This window comes from Phragmites australis, chromosome 21, assembly GCF_958298935.1.
Source record: "Phragmites australis chromosome 21, lpPhrAust1.1, whole genome shotgun sequence".
In the NCBI taxonomy this organism is placed as follows: Eukaryota; Viridiplantae; Streptophyta; class Magnoliopsida; order Poales; family Poaceae; genus Phragmites; species Phragmites australis.
The window spans coordinates 5,680,220-5,698,929 of record NC_084941.1 but is presented as its reverse complement, the minus strand read 5'-3'; the positions used below and the strand labels follow the sequence as shown (position 1 = coordinate 5,698,929).

General features: G+C 41.0%; 2 protein-coding genes across 8 annotated transcripts; both read right to left on the bottom strand.

Moving 5' to 3' along the window:
- Positions 1-514: 514 nt before the first annotated feature.
- Positions 515-10,516, bottom strand: LOC133903375 (pre-mRNA-processing protein 40C-like). Of its 5 annotated transcripts, none has more exons than XM_062344725.1 (16): positions 9,964-10,506; positions 8,999-9,142; positions 8,682-8,873; positions 7,944-8,580; positions 7,701-7,864; positions 7,545-7,582; positions 6,606-6,684; positions 6,018-6,485; positions 5,565-5,648; positions 4,792-4,932; positions 4,535-4,641; positions 4,324-4,435; positions 3,346-3,489; positions 3,118-3,264; positions 1,666-1,788; positions 515-949 (listed from the first exon to the last, which is right to left on the bottom strand). In XM_062344725.1, the coding sequence occupies exons 1-16, from the start codon at positions 10,390-10,392 to the stop codon at positions 659-661; spliced, it is 3,300 nt and encodes a 1,099-aa protein (XP_062200709.1). In that variant the 5' UTR covers positions 10,393-10,506; the 3' UTR covers positions 515-658. The 5 variants fall into 5 exon arrangements, 4 of the variants coding, with proteins under 4 accessions (XP_062200709.1, XP_062200711.1, XP_062200710.1 ...); XM_062344727.1 differs by having other exon boundaries at positions 9,022-9,142; positions 9,964-10,104; XR_009907233.1 differs by lacking the exons at positions 515-949; positions 1,666-1,788 and adding exons at positions 3,599-3,669; positions 3,761-3,858 and having other exon boundaries at positions 3,120-3,264; positions 9,964-10,516.
- A 333-nt stretch (positions 10,517-10,849) lies between these two features.
- LOC133903374 (uncharacterized) lies at positions 10,850-18,710 on the bottom strand. Of its 3 annotated transcripts, none has more exons than XM_062344722.1 (8): positions 18,395-18,710; positions 17,394-17,813; positions 16,918-16,979; positions 16,365-16,772; positions 14,124-15,792; positions 13,443-13,540; positions 12,353-12,494; positions 10,850-11,644 (listed from the first exon to the last, which is right to left on the bottom strand). In XM_062344722.1, the coding sequence occupies exons 1-8, from the start codon at positions 18,594-18,596 to the stop codon at positions 11,052-11,054; spliced, it is 3,594 nt and encodes a 1,197-aa protein (XP_062200706.1). In that variant the 5' UTR covers positions 18,597-18,710; the 3' UTR covers positions 10,850-11,051. The 3 variants fall into 3 exon arrangements, with proteins under 3 accessions (XP_062200706.1, XP_062200708.1, XP_062200707.1); XM_062344723.1 differs by having other exon boundaries at positions 11,348-11,644; positions 12,387-12,494; XM_062344724.1 differs by lacking the exons at positions 17,394-17,813; positions 18,395-18,710 and adding an exon at positions 17,126-17,387.

Genomic DNA, 18,710 nt, shown 5'->3' with positions numbered 1-18,710 from the left:
TTTTTTTCCTTGTAGTAGTTGCAGGTTTACAGCATGATTAAATTAAACTAGATTTCATTATGCTTGTAATGTTTTGTTAAATATATGTGGATGATAGCTTAAGCATTGCCATATTCGGTTACACTATTTATATTAACTCAGAATATAAAAGATGTTCTCATAATTTAGAAACCGTAGTTATACCCACATGTGCACTGTTACCAATAGAAAGAAAAAAAGTCCTACTCCCTTAGAGATGACACCCCATCGTAACAAAGAATTGTTCATTGCAATAAAACATAAGTCTCTACCACACATAGTTTCTCTTGTTGATTTGTTCTACATTGAGTTCGGACTGTTGGAGATTCGCCGCCGATAATGTTATTAAACAAAGACGATCGGACATCTCACTACTTGACTTAGTAAACTAGGGTGAAGACCAAAAGATACTTCCATCAACTGTAGGTATCACAACGTGATCTGACGGCACATGACGGCTCCAGAAATGGTACTAAATATGAATGGCAAAAAAACCTTCTAAAAGATGGCAGCTCTCAATACCAAAACTGTGTCGATGACGATTCAATAGCGCGTGGTTACAACGGGAGTGTATGCAGGCCCTGAACTACCCTGGCATCAAGAGTAGCAACTAGGAGGTACAAGTGGATCTTACTACAAGCTACCTCCGCCTAGGCAGATCAGAGGACCTACGTTGTCTCACGTCTGTATCTGATTTCTCCTTCTCCTTAGTGTCCGAATGTTTGAGTTTCCTCATCAAGTCATCAACATAGCGCCGCCAAATAGACTCCCTGTCTTTACTCGCCAGCTTGTTGTACCTTGGATCGGGTCTTAGAAGATCTTTAGCTTCGCTCCAGGAGTTGATTGCAGTCTTCCCTTCATCTGCTGTCCGCGCTGCTACCTCCGGAGTAATAATCTCAGATAGAAGTGCCCGGAAATCGCGTACACACCGCTGGGGGAATTATTAAAAAATCAGTTCAGAACCATACAATAACTTAAGCATCCAAGCTGAATTCAGAAATGCATTGCAATGATGATCCTACAGCAGATGCTTAAATGAGTTCAAATAAAAACATTCAAGGCAATAGAAAGACTCATGCCTACTGCCCATTATTTAAGTACCAATTACAATACAATGGTTTATGTAAATTTGCCCAATATTTAATGGTGTGTTTGGTTTGAGGAGTCAATTAATCCTAGATGGTATGATCCATCATGGGATCATTCCATGAATTTTGGTGAGATGACTCAATTCCTCATATTTATATTAGACATGTGCTTATGAGGGTGACGGACCAACCCATCCCATTACTCAAACCAAACAACAAAATTAGGAGTGAGATGATCCATCACCACCCCACCCCTCAAACTAAAACACACCAAGTAGCTGATAGTGTCTGAAAGTGGTATGGGACTCGGTAGCAGCCTTCCCTGTTGTCTTCCCATAAAGGAAAAAAAAGGTGGTGTGGGCACAGGTTGTGTGCCTAGTGCCCAGGCAGTGGATATGTCCATGCGTGATGCTTTTAAGTGTGTGAATGTCTGCATAACACAAAATTTGGTGGATAAAGGAATTGATTGGAAGTTTGGAACAGGACAGGCCACGATGTTAGGAGTAATTTCAAAGAATAAGTTCAGTAGCAACAGCCAATTACAACATTTGGAATTTACCTCATAGAGGTCCTTGACATGGTCACGAAATAACTTTTCTGCATCACCTTGGCCTAAGTCAGGATTTACAGCACGACCTTGTGGATCTTTTTCAAGTTTCGGTTTGGATTCTGTCCATGATGCCTATAGCAGAAAAATAAAATTGTTAAATTATACAATACTCAATAATTGCGAAGTTGACAATAAGAAGGGAACTAGCAAGTATCGTAATAGAGCAAAAAGATGTCAGTTAAAGACCATAAAAAAGATTAAACTAGATAAAAGTATAAAACTAAATGCAAACAAACACAACCTGAGAAGGGATGACCCATCCTAGCTACAGCCTCATAGATGCTTGATACTTCTCCCTAATGTTGTGGACACCTTTGTGGGCCGCACTTACCAGCGCAAGAGATGCGGCCAGGACCAGGCCAAGCAACCCACAACTTCAGCAGAGGCTTAGAGATAATTATCTTCTATATCTTCAGTTAGTTTAGATCATTTGCTTAATCATCATGTTAGCTTTGGTTGTTAGCAAGATAAGGTTGTTTCCGTTTGTTAGATTGTGATTGTTAGGACCGGCTCTATATAATAAGTGCAGCCAGCAAGGTTTTCATTAAGCAAAGAATAGTCCTAGTCCACCCAAAGCATCTCTTCTTTAGGTAGCGGATGAGTACACTCCATCTCTTTGATTACCCTCAACCCATCTACTAGCCATATCAACTAATAAAAGTAACACATGATGTTCTGGGAGAAATCCAGCACTCAGATTCCAGAAAACAAGCACCAGACCTGATGCCAGCTATAACGGTACAGTTTTCTCAGCCAGCTATCAGCACTATCCAATCTGTCATCTGCCAGGAAGATGCTTATAGAAGAAGGTTGCAGCTAGTGAAGTCATGAAATGAGCAAAAATACAGTGATTGAAGGTAGGAACTTCTCCACTGATATGAAGTTGGAATAACAGAAGCATCAAGGTAGAACATAAAGCAAAAAGATGGGCTCTTTAAAAAGGTGCTAACTGGCCAGCTATGGAATCCTAAGGCACCAAAGATATAAACCTTCTTCAGATTGTTGTCCCTTTCAATCAGAAGCTAGGGTTCATGGGTCTCAATAAAAAGTTAGCGGTTCATGGTTGCTATCCAATTCTCTCCCCACATCTCTCATCACTTTTCTTTCTTTCCAGTGCCAGCAGTAACTGGACAAAGCCAATTTCGCTTCTAACTGGGAATGACACGAGCAATATATCTCCTATGTCGTAAACGAAAAGACAATCATTCATCCCAGCAGTAACTGGCTAATGAAAGCCAGCTTTCCATACCTAGAAAAAAACACCAACCAAGAGCACAAAAAATGGAATGGCGCCGTTTTGTGGACAACAATAAGAGAGACAAAAAAATGATGCACTGACAAGTACTGAGAATTTGAAGCATGTTCAGTTAATGAAGAAATTTAACATGTAATTCAAATCACCTTGGGATCCTTAATCATTTCAACAAGTAAAGCTTGGTATGATGACACAGCCTCCTTTCTTTGGATCTTCAATTTTTCTCTCTCCATTTCCTGTTCCTCCCTTTCTTTCCTTTTGCGTGTTTCGCGTTCCCTCTCCCTTAACTTGGCCTGAGAATACATACCAAAGTATATGTAAAGCAATACACAATAAATAAAGCATCACAAAGTTCATCAGTTAAACTGACTGACTTGCTCATCCACTTTGGCCTTGGCAGCTTGCTCTGCTTCCCGTTCAGCGGATTTTAGTTCCGCTATGTACTCATTAAAAATGGTCTCCCTCTCTTCATGCTTCATGGCTTTGTACCTCGAATCACTCCGGAAATTTTCTTTCACCTATATGATTCAGTGCATGGCATTAATTCATGAATAGAAAGAACTCAAACTTACACTGCAAGGTCATAAACTCCTAATACATTCAACAATATTGGTACATTATTATTACTATTTATTTGATATATCATTTGACTGTGGCTCTCCATACTGTTCTCCTGAGAAATATTCAACAAGATTGTCCTGCAAATAAACATGTAACTTATATATTTATGACGTTCTGAAAGGGATGAGCTGTTTTAGGGCCATGATTGGTTCACAACAGCACACTTACTGATAGAAAGTGCACAACTCGTCAATGTGAACATCAGGACGATGAGACCCAACCACATCCAGATGATATAAGGATCTAGTCACCAATAGATCAGTATGCTAATTTCCACAAAAAAAAAAGGTTACCAATCCACAGGTGTAAATATGAGAAGATATGTCATGTGGATTGTACATAAATCGGATCAAACATGTTCACTGAATGAGGCCTCTAGAGGCACTGGTGCAAAGCAGAATTCTAGGCTTGTCGACAATACAAAGAGGCAGGTGTCAGCCAAATAAGACATGCAGGAAGCAGTAAAAGAGACTTGAAGGAATGGCATATTGGAATGTACCCAAAGAATTATCTTTGGATAGGAATAGGAACACGTGGAAATTAGCGATCCATGAGCCAAAACCCTAACCTAGAAATCAAGTTATTTTTTTCTTCTATTATTACTACTACTAGCGCCATATTACTATCTTTTTTTATTCACGTGGTCCTTGTTGGATTTCATCTCTAGCCTACCGCAACTTGCTTGGGACTAAAGGCTTTGCTGTTCAGTTAAATGTTCTCCAAGTACTTACTTTGGTCCATCGGCTAGTTGAGGTTATATCTTTACTTTCTCGAAGCATTGATTTGAAATCAGCAATGACAGCCTTCCGAGTTGATTGAATTTTTTCTTGAACAGCCTTCACCCTGCTCAAAAATTGACAATGTGTAAATTTATATAACCCATCAATTTGATTTAAAAGAAGAAACTAAAAATCCTTAGTTGAAGAAAGTGACTCTGCATACTTCTCATTGAAAAGAGCATCCCTTTCCTTTCGATCCAAGGCTTCAAACCTAGGGTCAGCACCCCATTTTCGTTTGAATTCCTGGTAGTCTGTTTTTGTGTTTATGTCCTGCAATATATGTATTAAGATGCCATACACTTAAGAAATCAATTATATTATCACAAATATAGGCAGGAACTGAAGCCATTTCACCATCAATACATGGCCAAGTCAATTTACCGGGGGGGGGGGGGGGGATCAAAAAAAGCATCAACGGACCTCCGATGCTTCTTCTAGTAATTGTTTGTAGGCCTCTACTGCAGCCTTCTGGGCAGCTCTTTTCTCTTTCCGCACCTCTTCAGCACGTGTGCGAACATAGTGGTCAAATATAGCGCGTCTCGTCGAGTGACTTGGAATAGCCTGTACAGCCAATGTAAAATTAGCATCATTTGATTACAGATTTAGCATTACAAAGTTACGAGGAGCAGCAGGAGACTAACGAAAAGAAACTTTTTTTTTTACTCGACCTAATTAGCAGTCAATTTTTTTTGTCAAGAAAACTATCATTACCTTGTAAAAGTCAAATCATAACTACCTTTCCTTCAACGCACAAAAAATCCTAAAATCATTAGTTCTTCAGTACCACAAGCACAAAAAACATTAAAATCATTAGTCACTGAGTAATTCTTGTGATAAATCATAATGTGCTCAAGTTCTGGGCCTCAGTTAAAAACAAGGCAACCAACACATAGGTGCAGAATTATGCTTTCCCACAGAACAATATTCAGTTATGGAGAAAATTATGTAAATCCATTGGAAGGTTTGAACTAAACATTTATCAAGTATTTTTGTGAACATAATTTCACAACTACCTAAAACATAGCAGACATCCATAAACTATTATTCCAGCTTTAAAATATCCAAACCAAAATTCCTCCAAGTGTGGTAACAAAGAGCTATCTTCTTAAATACAGCTGTAGCACTCAATATGTTAAACATCAAACGACAGTGGGTCAACCACGTGCAAGACTAAAATCACAAACTTAGCAAACCTTGAAGCGTGGATCAAACACTATTTTTGGAAGTTCCTTCTCCCACTTCGAAAATGGTGCAACTCCTCGTTCCTTTAGCATCACCTGTGAAATTTAACACATATCCATAACATGTCACTACATATTAAATTCATCTAATTTAATAAAAGAACAACTTTATAGTTTTATACTTTTATTCAGCTATTCTAATTCTTCAAGTATGTACATATGAACAGTAGAACAAAGAAAAGGTATGTCCCAAAAAACAAACACAAAATAGTCTATCGTACATATACATCAGACCCAACAGAAATGAAGAAATATCTAATTCATTATTTTGAACTAACGTCTCTTCTAAAAATGAAGAAGAAATAAAGTAACAAAAGGTGTGCAGTAAGATAGAAAAATTCATGGAGAGACAAAAATCCCTCTCAGCATCTATTCTAGAATCCAGAGAAATGTCACAAGAACCACCTTAAACTGACAAATGCAATCCTCTTTACTTGAGCCATGTTCCTCATCATCTGAGTCTGAAGAGGAATCGGACATATTCACATCGCAATTATTATCTTTTGATTTGTCACCATTATTTGAGACTTGATGTCCCTTAGGTGCAGCATCAGCTGGTTTAGATCCATTCAAATCAGAAGCAGCAGATGAAGGAGTGGCGAGAGGTGAAGGCGCACTGGAAGCACCAGCATCCTGCAATTTCTTCTTTATTAAATCCAATGCAGAAGGCGATGCAGGGGCAACTGTTTGCCGAAGTGGCAACGAATCACGGCCACCTGTCTGTATGGCAGGAGTACTTGTATCAATGCTTATTACTCCCGTATTCTCTATAGTACCAGCATCCTGCAGTGAATTTGAACCTTCTTTTAAGGAACCAGACTCCACGTCCTTGAGGAGCTCAGCCACCTCTCGTGGAAGTTGCCAGCTGCTAACCTGTTCAGCAACTCAGCTTTTAGCAATAAGGTATACATAAACTCATGTGATACTGAAAGACCAACAACACAACTCAAATATAGAACATGCTGCTGAGCTAGGCCATAGTCTACATCTTACCTTTTGCTTATTATCATAGTAATATTTCTTTCCATCGCTTGTAGTAACTATACTCCAGTCAGTACCAGCCAATTTGTCCCTGGCAGAGTGAAATATTTAGGTTCCATGTGGCATTAAATTCGTGAACATGCACAAATAAAAGCACGAACCCAAATACATTGCAGGTAAAAAAGCAACCAAAAGAGGATACCCAAACTCATGAAGATTTTGAGATACTAATTTTGCAATGTACATGACTATAAGATCGGTCATAAACTATACAGTGCGTTTAGGATACCTTTTATATATATAGCACCACTTATTTTTATGTGCCTCGAACATTGCTGTTTTCAGCACTACTAGGGTTTTCTTTATCTGTTAAAAAACACTATATTATAGATGCAATGTGATATTGTGATGGCATATAATATTAAATGTTAGTATTAAGAAAACCACAAGGAAACTCAGAGCACTAAATTATTAACTACATGCTCAAACAAAAATGAGTAAGGGAGCATGTAATAAGGGCTTCATTACACCACTTCCCAGCACAACCAAAACATATGTGGCTAAGCAGCATAGCAGAGCAGCTGACCTAACGCTATTTGTTATGCAGTTGCATAAGTACTCTGTGGCACCAAGCAGCCCTGATTCTAGAATAGCAATTAGGCTCATAGCGTAAATACACAGCTGGTCGACTGGTACTCTAAACTGAGGCCTAACTTCAGAGACTTCCTATTCATGTAACCATGTGCTTTTATAACTTTTCAGTTGCTGTGGAGGCAATTAGAAATCATGGAAGTCAATCCACTATCAATGAATTGTGTTAAATAAATTGAAGAACTCTCAAGAGTGTAAAGTGGGACAAATAAACTTTCAAGAAAATGCTTGCAACGGTCACCAATCAAGATATAATTCGAATTGTAAAACCAATCAAACATAGTAGTTTCACAGACATACCAAGAAACTGGAACTGGTTGGATTGCAACCTTCTCGGGCTGCAGCAAAAACAGGAAAAAAAAGAAAGAAATTAGTCGAATCGCAATGCCAAATTGTCATGTCACAAACTAGAATGAAGTCATATTACTTGATAAAGCTATTCCTCTGTGCAACTACCTCCCCCTTATAACATGGCGGTCTCTGATAAGTCGATTCTCCTGTCAAGGCATTGTAATAATATACAAGACCGGCTTCTGTTTTGTGTGCAGACCATGCATCTGAATCCTGAACTCCAGTATTTCTTTTTTCCTCCAGCTGATCATTGACTTGACCTCCATGTCCTGCAGCATTACACATAATCATGAGAAGAATTAACAGGAAAACTGAGACCGAACATCAAATCCAGTAAAAACCATTTGCCTGTAGAAGGTGGCTCAGCTGAAGTACGAGCGGGCTGCTCAGATCCTGGATTAGTTGATGCTTGTTCCTTCCAACCCCCACCAGTTGAGACACCAGGTGGTTGGACATTGGGCAAGGCAGCAGTCACAGCAGAAGTCCCGACCATTGGCCTGCCATGAGACCCTACAGGACCAGCTGGATATGACTGGAAAGGGGCCTGCTGAAAACCAGTAGGTTGTTGCGGATGATGATGTCCCCACAAAGGTTGAGGAGGAACCATACCATGTGCTGAAGGATAGGACGGATAAAATGGCGGTTGAGAATTCTGTGGAATAACATCCGGGGTTGCAAATGATGGTGTCGTTTGGGGCAAAGGAGCAGCAGATGGAACAAAAGGCCTTCCAAGGAGGCTTGGTGGATTAGAGAATATCGCAGAAGGTTGTCCAGGTATAGACGATCCAGCGGCCCCAAACACTTCAGGGCGAGGTGGCACTGATGGATTTGTTGGAATCTGAATCGGGACTGAAGGACTTCCAGAAGCACTTGCAATTGTCGAAGGAGAATTTGATTGCAAGCCAGTAGGCATCTGCATGATACCGGGACTAACCTCTGGTGCACTTGGGGCATCCGACTTTGAGGTATTAACATCCGAGTTGCCCTGTAGTAACACTACATGTTAATAATGTTCTACTCAAAAGATTCAAGCATATACAAGCGATGCATAGTGCTTAAAGGCAACTGAGAGGCTTGGGATTGTACCTGTTGTGGGCTTGCACCAAAAGGAATATTGGATGGCCTGGGTACTGGAAATGGCAACTGAATAGATCCAGGAGAATTTTGTGCCATAATTCCTGGGAATGCTGCACTTGGGCGAGCTAATTGCCCAGGGGCTGGAGGCTGCAAGGAACCAGGTGGAACAAATCTAGAAACTTGACCAGCATGGTTTGTGTCCTGTAAGAAAAGATAATATTATAGGGTTAGTGCATCAGAGAATATGATCAGATCACTAACTTGAGATATAAAAAAAAAACTGACAGAAAAACAATAGTAATAATAATAAAGCCATGAGAAATTACAGTGCCAAGTTGAAACTGCTGACCAGTAGGCAATCTAGCATTAGCATGCGAGACTACATTATATGAGAAAGAAGGCCTGTTCCCAACATATTGCCCCAGTGCTGGTGGCTGAAGAGCTGATGCAGGCATTGGAGTCATGAGAGCCTGGAAGGAATATTTAAGAGACTTTGATAAGTGGGAACACAGCACTAAGTAGGTAATCCAGCTTGAGTACTGTTGAGTAAGTTGACTTGTTTGAAAATTTCACTCTTTCATTCACTTTTAACAGAAAAACTGTGCTTACACACAGTGGTACAGTAAAAATGGGTTGTCAATAGCCGATATTGAAAAAAAAATCTATTACTCTTCTAAATAAACTGTTGCAGATTATGCTGAGGATATTAAATTGGCTGCAAGATGTGAAAACCGTATGTTCAGCTGCATTAACAGATTTCAGTTAATCAATTCTAAAGCACCAATAGCTATAATACACCTATAAAAAATAGCTATAAGGTATACCGCAAAACATCACTGACTCAGTAAGTTTCTAGGCACTAAGTTGAAAAACTCAGCGTGCAAGAACTCCACAAGCTAGCTAATAAGATTTCACATCGATAATAAAATTAACTAGTCTCACTATCTTTTACATTAGATCACATCAGAGTATGTTTAGCGTCACACAAAAGAAAACCATAATGCCAAAATTATAGCATAAACTATACAACATACACTTAAATAAGCAATTACTTGACCAAAAACATGGGCTAGCCACCTTTCATTGAAGCTAACCAGGCATTAACAATAACGGACTGTTGTGATCTTAAGCTCTGCATAGAACTTGAAAACCGTAATGCCAAAATTATAGCATAAACTATAAAACAATACAACATACACTAGAGAAGAGGATGGGGGGGGGGGGATCTCCCACATAAGCACATAACAGCATGTCGAGGCGTACAAGCTGCAGCAGAGGATAAGACACCTACCGGAGAAGAGGATGGCTGGTGCGGAGCTGCACCGCTGCCCACCTGCGACGGGGTTGGCGCCCTCGGCAGCACGTTATAAGAAAAGGCCGGCGGCGGAGCTGGCGCCGGGGGCGCCATGTAGGCCGGGGAGCCTGCAAACTGCAGCCGCGGCGGCCCTAGAGTGGCAGGAGAAGCCGGCGGGGGCGGTGCCGCAGAACTAGAGGTGCTGGTGGGATCGGGAGCGGACGGGACAGCGTCTCCGGGGGGCGCCCCGTCCGCTACTGCTGCCGCCTCGACGGCAGATGTACTGGATGCACCTCCCGATTCCGCCGCGGAGGCTGCCTCTGCCTCGGTCCCTTCTGGTTCCGCTACGGCGGCTGCCTCAGCCTGAGGGGGGTCGTCGGCCTGTGAATTAGCCACGTCGGAGGCGGCCGGCGCCGGCGTCGCCATGGGTGGGGGACGGTTGGGGCCTAGGGTTTTGTGAGGCTCCCAATCGATGAGCGTCGCGGCTCGCGCGAGCGAAGCAGCGGAAGTTTTTTTTCTTTTGTTGAGCACGAACAGCGGAAGTTGGGCTAGAGGGGAATAGGAACAGAGGATACGCTTTGGATTTCTTCGAATTGGCCCGCTAGCCCATAGCCTGCTTTTATACGGGCTAGCTTTTGCAGGAATGAGTTGGGCTTGTCATCGGCTCGAACAAAACGGATCAGAATGGGATTGGGCTTACTCATGAATCGGCCGCATGTTAGCCGAAAGGCCTATCGTACCAATCTGAAAAAACTCCATTCCCTCAAAACCAGAATCTGACATCTCAAAAAATACAAAATCTGAAAAAACTGTGTCAAAAGAAAACTGAAAAATCTTCCCAAAAAAACTAAAAGAAAATTTAAAAGTTAATTCACAGGGAACGGCAGCAAAGACAGGATTCAATAATAAAGTACGCCGTATCAAAAAATTGTGACCTTAGTACAGTGCTAAAATGCTGTGAAAACGCAGTGCTATGTCTCTAATCCAAAAGGTGTAGTACAATGTTACGTTGCAGTGTGAGCAGATATATGCAAGATTGACCAAAAATGTTCCTCGGAGAAACAGCAGAGGTCCAGAGTGTCCTTTCAACTCTCCGGCCAGTCCAAATGCCCAATCGGCTTCCCACTGACTTGCCATGATCCTTCAGATAGTTCATCAAAAAGTTGGCTGTATCCCCACCCGGAGTAGCCTAGGAAAAACCACAAGTCACTGACAAATTGCTCGCCCGACTTGATTTGTGTGATTACCCGGCTTGTGGCAATTATATTCCCATAATAGACACCTGGTATGACTTGCATGTACCCCTCCCAGGCTACTCTTGACAAACTCACAAGGTGGTAGCCTTGCACCACAACAGGCCCACCGTAGAAAAGAGGGGCGTGCTTGATAGGTTCCATCGAGCCATCCAGATTCTTGAAGACACCCCAGCTTAATCGCTTGTTGATGATCAAGCCAATGAAGCCCTCTTGAGAATCAGCTGATACAATGAGCACTCTGGAGTCATCAAAAGGAACTGTGGTCCCTAGCCTCTCAGTGGCAGTGAGGATGGAACCCGTAACGACATCTGCATGACTTGGTAAATCATAACCAACACTGCTGTAGCTTTTATCATCAATGTGAAATTGAATTGCATGCGGTGCATCATGTTTTGTTGCCATTCTCTTCTTCCACAGAAATCCTGAAAGCCAAGAAGAAAATAGGCTTTAGAACATGTATTTGCCACACTAATACTTGAACAGTGGATTCACAAAAACATTACTTATTATCTAGGAAAACAATGTCAAAAATTTAGAAATAAAACAAATGACAAGGCACAATAACAAAGCCTGGGGACACGGCATCCCTCTTCAAACAGATCCTCGTTGGTGTGGCGTTTCCTCAGGTGGGGGATTTAGAACAAGGTAATTCACCATCAAGCAGCTGCCAGTCCAGATAGAGAGTAATAAACTACACTCGTATGCAGCACAGGCGCACAGAATGTGGACCCAGTAGAGACTTTCATGTGTGAGAAGAAATTAACACAATTTATAAGAAAATTTAACTTTGTGAAGTGTAAACAAACATATATTACAGTATTAGTAGTAAAAAAACTCGCTGCAGCAGGGAAGACGTCCCCCCCTGAAGGAGCTTAAGATAAGGGCCCACCGAACCTAGCCGGGGCGGGAATCTCACCAGCGCTGCTTCATGGCAGTCTGGGACCTTTCCGCACCGTAACACAAGAGGTGGGCATGCGACCATGCGGCGCCAGGGTTCGAGCCCGGGCGGGCCCCGTCTCGACGGACAGACGTACTACTGCGCTACAAGCGCATCCACATATTACAGTATTAAGCACATCAAAATATTTTAAGTAGGAACATATGCAGTTACAAGAAGTTTTTGCATCGACCTTTATATTCAAATAGATGGCGAGAATTCCTCACATGAGACTCCAAAAATTCGAATATATTAGCCACTGACATTCCCCCTTCATATGCTATTGCGCTTTTGTTCTCCGCCGGAAAAAGCAGTAATGTAGGATAGAGCTCTTCCTGTGGGCAGATGAAGGTAAAATACGGTAGTATTAGTAAGCATATCAGTACCAAAACATTCAGGCAACTACGGAGGTTTGAGAACAAAACATCCCTGATACTTAGGAAACATCAAAAGAATCTAAAAACTCAAAAGACTGAACATTGGAATATCACATGGTAAGCCCCCAATTATAACGCGGAAATTTTTCCCATTTCCTGAAGGAACTGTTATGTTTCCTGTGAAATCCATGCAATCCAAACAGGTTTTGAATTGATAGCGTTTGAAAACGTTTTTGTATAGACAACACTTTGCATTCAATAGTTTGAACTTCCTGAGCAGGAATACACTACAACATCACGTCAGGACCGGATAAATAGTGTTCAGTTGTCTGAACAGCTCTGGCAAAGCTTAGTTGGGACTAAAGAGGGCCCTGCCTTCCCTGCTCTTCAAAATCTCATAAGGAAGAACTGATTTGAACCAGTTAGCGCCAATGAAATGCTAGATAGGCACTCTCTTGTAAAGATTCCCAAGCATATTCAATGAGATTGGCCATATATACAATATTTTAGTTCAAGCTCCGCCTTTGATTAACAGAACTGTAGACACTATAGATTTCCAGCTGTCAAATGAGAAGGTCTTATATATTTATATCTATCGAGTTAACCCCAAAAAGGTCTACAGCTTGCCTGACTGTTGCCAATACGAGTACCTATTTTGCAAGTTATCACAAGAGACCCCTTTATACCATGTGCACACCATTCCAGGCACATAGTACTCTAGCTAATAAACAAAGATATCGAGTATCCTACGCACAATGCTCCCCTAACGCTAAGCCATGAGCTGCTAATGTGACCTATTTCATGCATGATAACCAAAAAACTTCCTACTTGATTAATGCTACAGATTTGTTCTGTCGCAGGAGGGGGCAAACTTCAATAGGTAGGGATATTAAAAATAAAGATTACCATGCCTGCAGATTTTAGTAAATGGTGGCATTCATTTGATGTGCAGTCTATCATGTAAATCGCTAGAAAGCCCTTCATGCTATATTCTTCATTTTTCTCTGCAACCAAAAGGATGATTCTTTAGCACACAGAAACAAGGAAACATGCTTAACCAATGTTCTGAACTCTGAGCGAACAGACTGCAGTAAACAAGTTCTCTTGACTGTGTGATGCAACATGTATATGCTAGATGGCACTGCATTAGTGTCGCAAATGATTTGCTAAGTTATCTCTTATTCTCTTTACATTGCCACTTTCACACTTTGTATATTAGAACTCAATGGAAAACACGTCACAAAAGGGCCAGTACCCACAGGGTTAATGCATTACTTCTGTCACTGAAAAACACGAAAGTTGAATTTCCAGCTATTTCTTGAATTTCACCCATGAGCCATAGGGTCACAGTCATGACATCTGGAAGTCTACAATAATGGTTGCATTTTCCAATGTTCACCATCATAGATGGGAGATAAGCAAAACAATGTGACTTGCAATAGATGCAGATCTAATGCAATTTTATTACAACATGGTCCTGACATCCCAACTAAAGACAACAAACCAGCAGGAAAAGTTCGCACATTTCGAAAGACAAAAAGAATAATGTGAGCTTTCAGCTAACAATATAAGTAATTCAAGTATTACCTTTGATGCGCAAATCTTGAGCATTTGCAACTGCAGAATCTGAATAACTCATAAAGCTTGTAAATGATCGGTGTAACTCACGGACGACCAACTCTGCCCGCTGGCAAAACCCACACCAGGAGTTGCTGAAAAGCACCAATACATCTTTGTTCCAACCAGACGTAATATTTTCAGTGTTTGAAAATGGCACTTCATTTTTTGAATCACAACCTCTGAATCCAAAGACCAATGGACAAAAACTATTTGTTGTCAACTGAGGGATTGAATTTGCCTCATGGAAATCGTGATTAACAAAAGGTGGTCTTGGAAGCTCCTTTGAACTTATAGCCGATGAGGCAGCATTGTGATATGAAGGAAGATTTCGATTCATAAAACTGTCAAAATAATTTTGTAAAGAAACATAGCTAAACTCACTTTCCTCAGGAAAGACATAATGCTTTTGTTGAATTGGATCAATTATTACCAGGGATGGAATTCTTGATCCACCAGTTAAAGTTCTCAGGAGCCTATAACCACCATCAAAGAAGTAGAAAGAACCAGCAAAACGGTCATCAGATATAGTTGAAATTACCTGCCCCGTGTCATCTCTTACAAAACTGCTGGAAGAGCTACATGTTGCATGAGGGCGGCATTTTCTATCACTTTCTTCTGATCCTTCATCTAGATTGAATGTGTTATCCTCATCAATGACATCCTCAATTCTTCTGAATTTTTTACCCAGGACTGAAGATACAGCATCTTGCTCATTTGGTGATCCTGATTCCTCTTGGTTAATGTGTATGTTTATATCATCAGATTCCAAAATGTCCAAAGCTTCTGTAACTGTTTTCTCCTCTTTGTGTTTATGCAATATACCTCCAACTTCACTACTGCTATACACATCATAGGAGACCTCTTCTTCAAGATCAGAGCTCATATCCAAGGCTTCACTTTTGCTTTGACCCTCCATTTCTGTAACATTATATTCAAGATCATTAGCATGTTCGTCAGAGTAAGTTGCGGGAGTTTTCTCAAGTATACTTGGTGCTAGTGCATCATCAATATATTCAGTTTTGCTTGCCTTGTTTTCATCCACAGAAACTTCAGCAATATCATCATTAAAATTATCTGAAGTGGCAAACGAATCATCAGTTCTTTCATGTTGACTCTCTTGAACTGATAGAGACTCAACCGCTTGGATTTTGGAATCATCTGACAGCAGCTTTAGGCCAACATCTTTTGTAACTAAACTTATCCTTGTTTTCTTTGACCTATGCCCTGGTCTTGTTTTATGTAGCAAATTTGTTAGAATATCGTACAAAGGATCACCACCACTAACTTGGCTAGAACTTCTGTATGAAATACTTTCTCCATCATTAACCGCCATAACTGACATTTTGTCCCCAAGTGCCATAAGCTTAGAGGCCCAAGCATTCAGCCTTGCTGTTTCAGAATGGGCGTCTGTTTTCATCAACAAAGGGGCAGCTTTTGAGTGCATTTTGGAGGTACTACTACTTAGAGCTCCAGTACTGACACGAAATGGATAATTATTTTGCACATACTGTCTTAGTAACTTGAGCGATAATTTGCTTTCATCTCTGAGTTTTGAAGAGTGGGATAATCTATCAATAAATAGAATTACTGAGGGCCTATTTGCAGGAAAGATAGCCTCACTTTCATCAACATCAACCTACACATATGACATGGAAATCCAAAAGTCATGGCCCAATGCATGTAACAATTAAAATTATTCGACAGACCACATCAAAAACAAAATAAGATAGTATACATCCAAATAATGCATCCAAGAAAATGCCTTTGAGAAAACGAAACAAGATATTAAAGTCAACAAGATCAACAAGATCAACAAGATACATACTCCATAATGTACAGGTTAAGTGCAAATTGCAGTGTTCTCTTCGTCTGCAAACCACAACTTGGAAAAAATCTTTCAAAAAGAAAAGAAGCATATATTTTGCAAATAATTTGAAGAAAGTTCAATGAATTCGAAGCCACAAGCTTAAAAATAAATAAATAAAGTAGCTGTCTGCGCAGTACTGGATAGATAAAGGAACTACAAGTAGTATAATAAGAAAGCAATTCACGCTGCACTTAATTGATCTAACATCTATTCTACTAAAATACTTAAAATTGACAGGCACATGAAAAATGCATGGAAATAACTGCTAACTTCTTATTGGAATTGTATTTAACACATATTTGATTCTATTTGTGAAGTGCATTAAACTACTGTTCACCTACCTCCTTAATGCCGAGACTATGATGGGATTGCACTAGGCTTCTTAGGTCATCCCCTTCTTTCGCAATAACTGAACAAGTTGTGCATCCCAGATAATGAATAGTGACGAACCATGTCTCCTGGTTAACTTCATTGACAACAGCCAATGATGGCAACAATGATCTTTCGGTTATAAGACCAAATCGAACTTTTTCTGGAGGGTGAAAATATTCTCTTGCTATAGCAGTAAGCTTTGCATAGAAGTTTTCAAACTGATGGAACCTTTCCACTGTACACAGCTTTCTATTTCCATCGTTTGTGTTTTTAATTTGATCAGAGACACTTTCATTTGCTAAGGTAAATCCACCTTGCCAAGGAGAACCAGTAAGCTGACCCCCACCTCCAAAGGTTAGCTCTTCATCCTCTATAACCTGTTTGTCATCTCAAATAAGTATATTTTCATGGATCTTTCTCTTGATATTTGCTGAATCTTCACAGTTCAGATAGTTCTTCTCAAAGAAACAAAGCAGCAGGTAATTAATCGGAGAGAAATGTAACTTTCTTTGAAACACTTACAAGCTCTAGTGGACCATCTGATTCTCTGGTTAGTGTCTTCCCAGAAATGTCAACTGTTTCAACTGTATCACATCAAAGAACACAAAATCCAGAAGTCAGAAGATGAAAACGCACTATCATCTATTCAAAAGTTTTATGAAAGAGAGATCATGGAGTGAGCGGTGCATGAAATGGACAAGGACTAAAAGAAATCAAATTGAACACAAACCAGAAAGTCCAGAAAGCATATCATTCTGGAGTGCCAATTGCGGAGAGTTAATAATTTGTATACCATATGTGCACCTTAAAGAACTTCTTTGCACCCATTGTGTGTTACATACAAATCGATCCATAATGTCATAGCCTCATCGGCTCATTGCGATCAAGCTCAATTTTAAGCTGTTAACAGAGTGCCTCAATCTCTCTCCCACAGGAAACAGAAACATAATGCCTCAAAAGATGAATAAATCATGGAGAGAAGTTATGGAGTGACAAACCATTCTCTGTTTGGTTTTTTGATGAAGTAGCCTTGTTGCTTTGGTTGTTCCCATCATGTGCCAACCTGGTGAACCATCCACAGGATTCATAAAGGAGTACAGATTTATCGGTTGATTCGATGAAATTCTCTACATCTTCTTTTGTATGCAAAACCTCAAACGGGGCCTCCTCCTCCTTAAGTGACATGATGTAGCGTACTGAAGACAGTATATCCCGTACACGAAGCTTCCCTTGATATTTGAATGGCACGGAATGTTGGTAGTATAGGAACTTTATTCCTTCAGTGGCACCAATAGCATCCGTCAGCAACTTCTCAGAATTTCTGTACACAACCATCAACTTGAGGAGACCAAGCTCCTGCTCGTCAGCAGCAACCATACGTTCTATTTCAGCCATCAGTGATCTTGACTCACCATACCCTAAAGATTAAGACCAGCACAAACAACAGTTAGGTTGGGACATGTTGCGCACACATTTTTGTCTATGCTGGAGCATTGGAGCGCAATTCTAATACAAATACGACTAAGCAGCTCCAGCTCAAAAAGAAAACGAACAGACAGCATAAAAACGTTTAGGATACTGTGGACGCATAGGGCTCAACAGATGCAGCGTTTTGCTTTGTCATATCCAACAGATTTCAGTGATCTGCTACAAATCCTTTTTTACACTAGTGGATTTACAATTCACTGGAGACGGAAAGTCTGTTTGATTGAACTTAAGTGACTACGCAACCCATCAGAGATCAGAGGCAGGCACAGGCAGGACAGTTGTATAGCATCTGAGAATCCGTAAACTGTCACATTTTGCCTTATCGTACCCAACAGATTTCAGTATTCTAGTCAATAATCATATTTATACTTGTCGATTTACGATGAGTTCTACGATTCACTGGGAGAATAGGAAGTTTGTTCAACACTTCAACTAAACCACTTAAGCGATTATGCAGCTCGTCAGAGAACAGAGGCAGAGCTTTCAGTGAGGCACGGGCGGGAGAGCTCACAGGGCATCGTGACGACGAGGAGGACATGCGGGTGGAGCCGGATCTGGGAGGAGAAGTTGGCCCTGGTCAGGACATGCCATTCCGCGCGGCCGACGGCGGCATCGGAGCTCGTCGCCGCCGGCGATTGTAACGCACAGGCAAGGAGGAGGAGGAGGAGGTGGTGGAGTGCGCACGGCCATGCCGCGGCGTGGAGGGGGCGCATCCGGCCGCCGTCCCCGCGGTGGCGGCCGGGAAGGGGTTTGGCAACGCTACTAGAGCGCACGACTTCGCGTGAGAACTCGAGCGGGTCGTCTGTGGGGTCGGTCTGTCTTTTTGC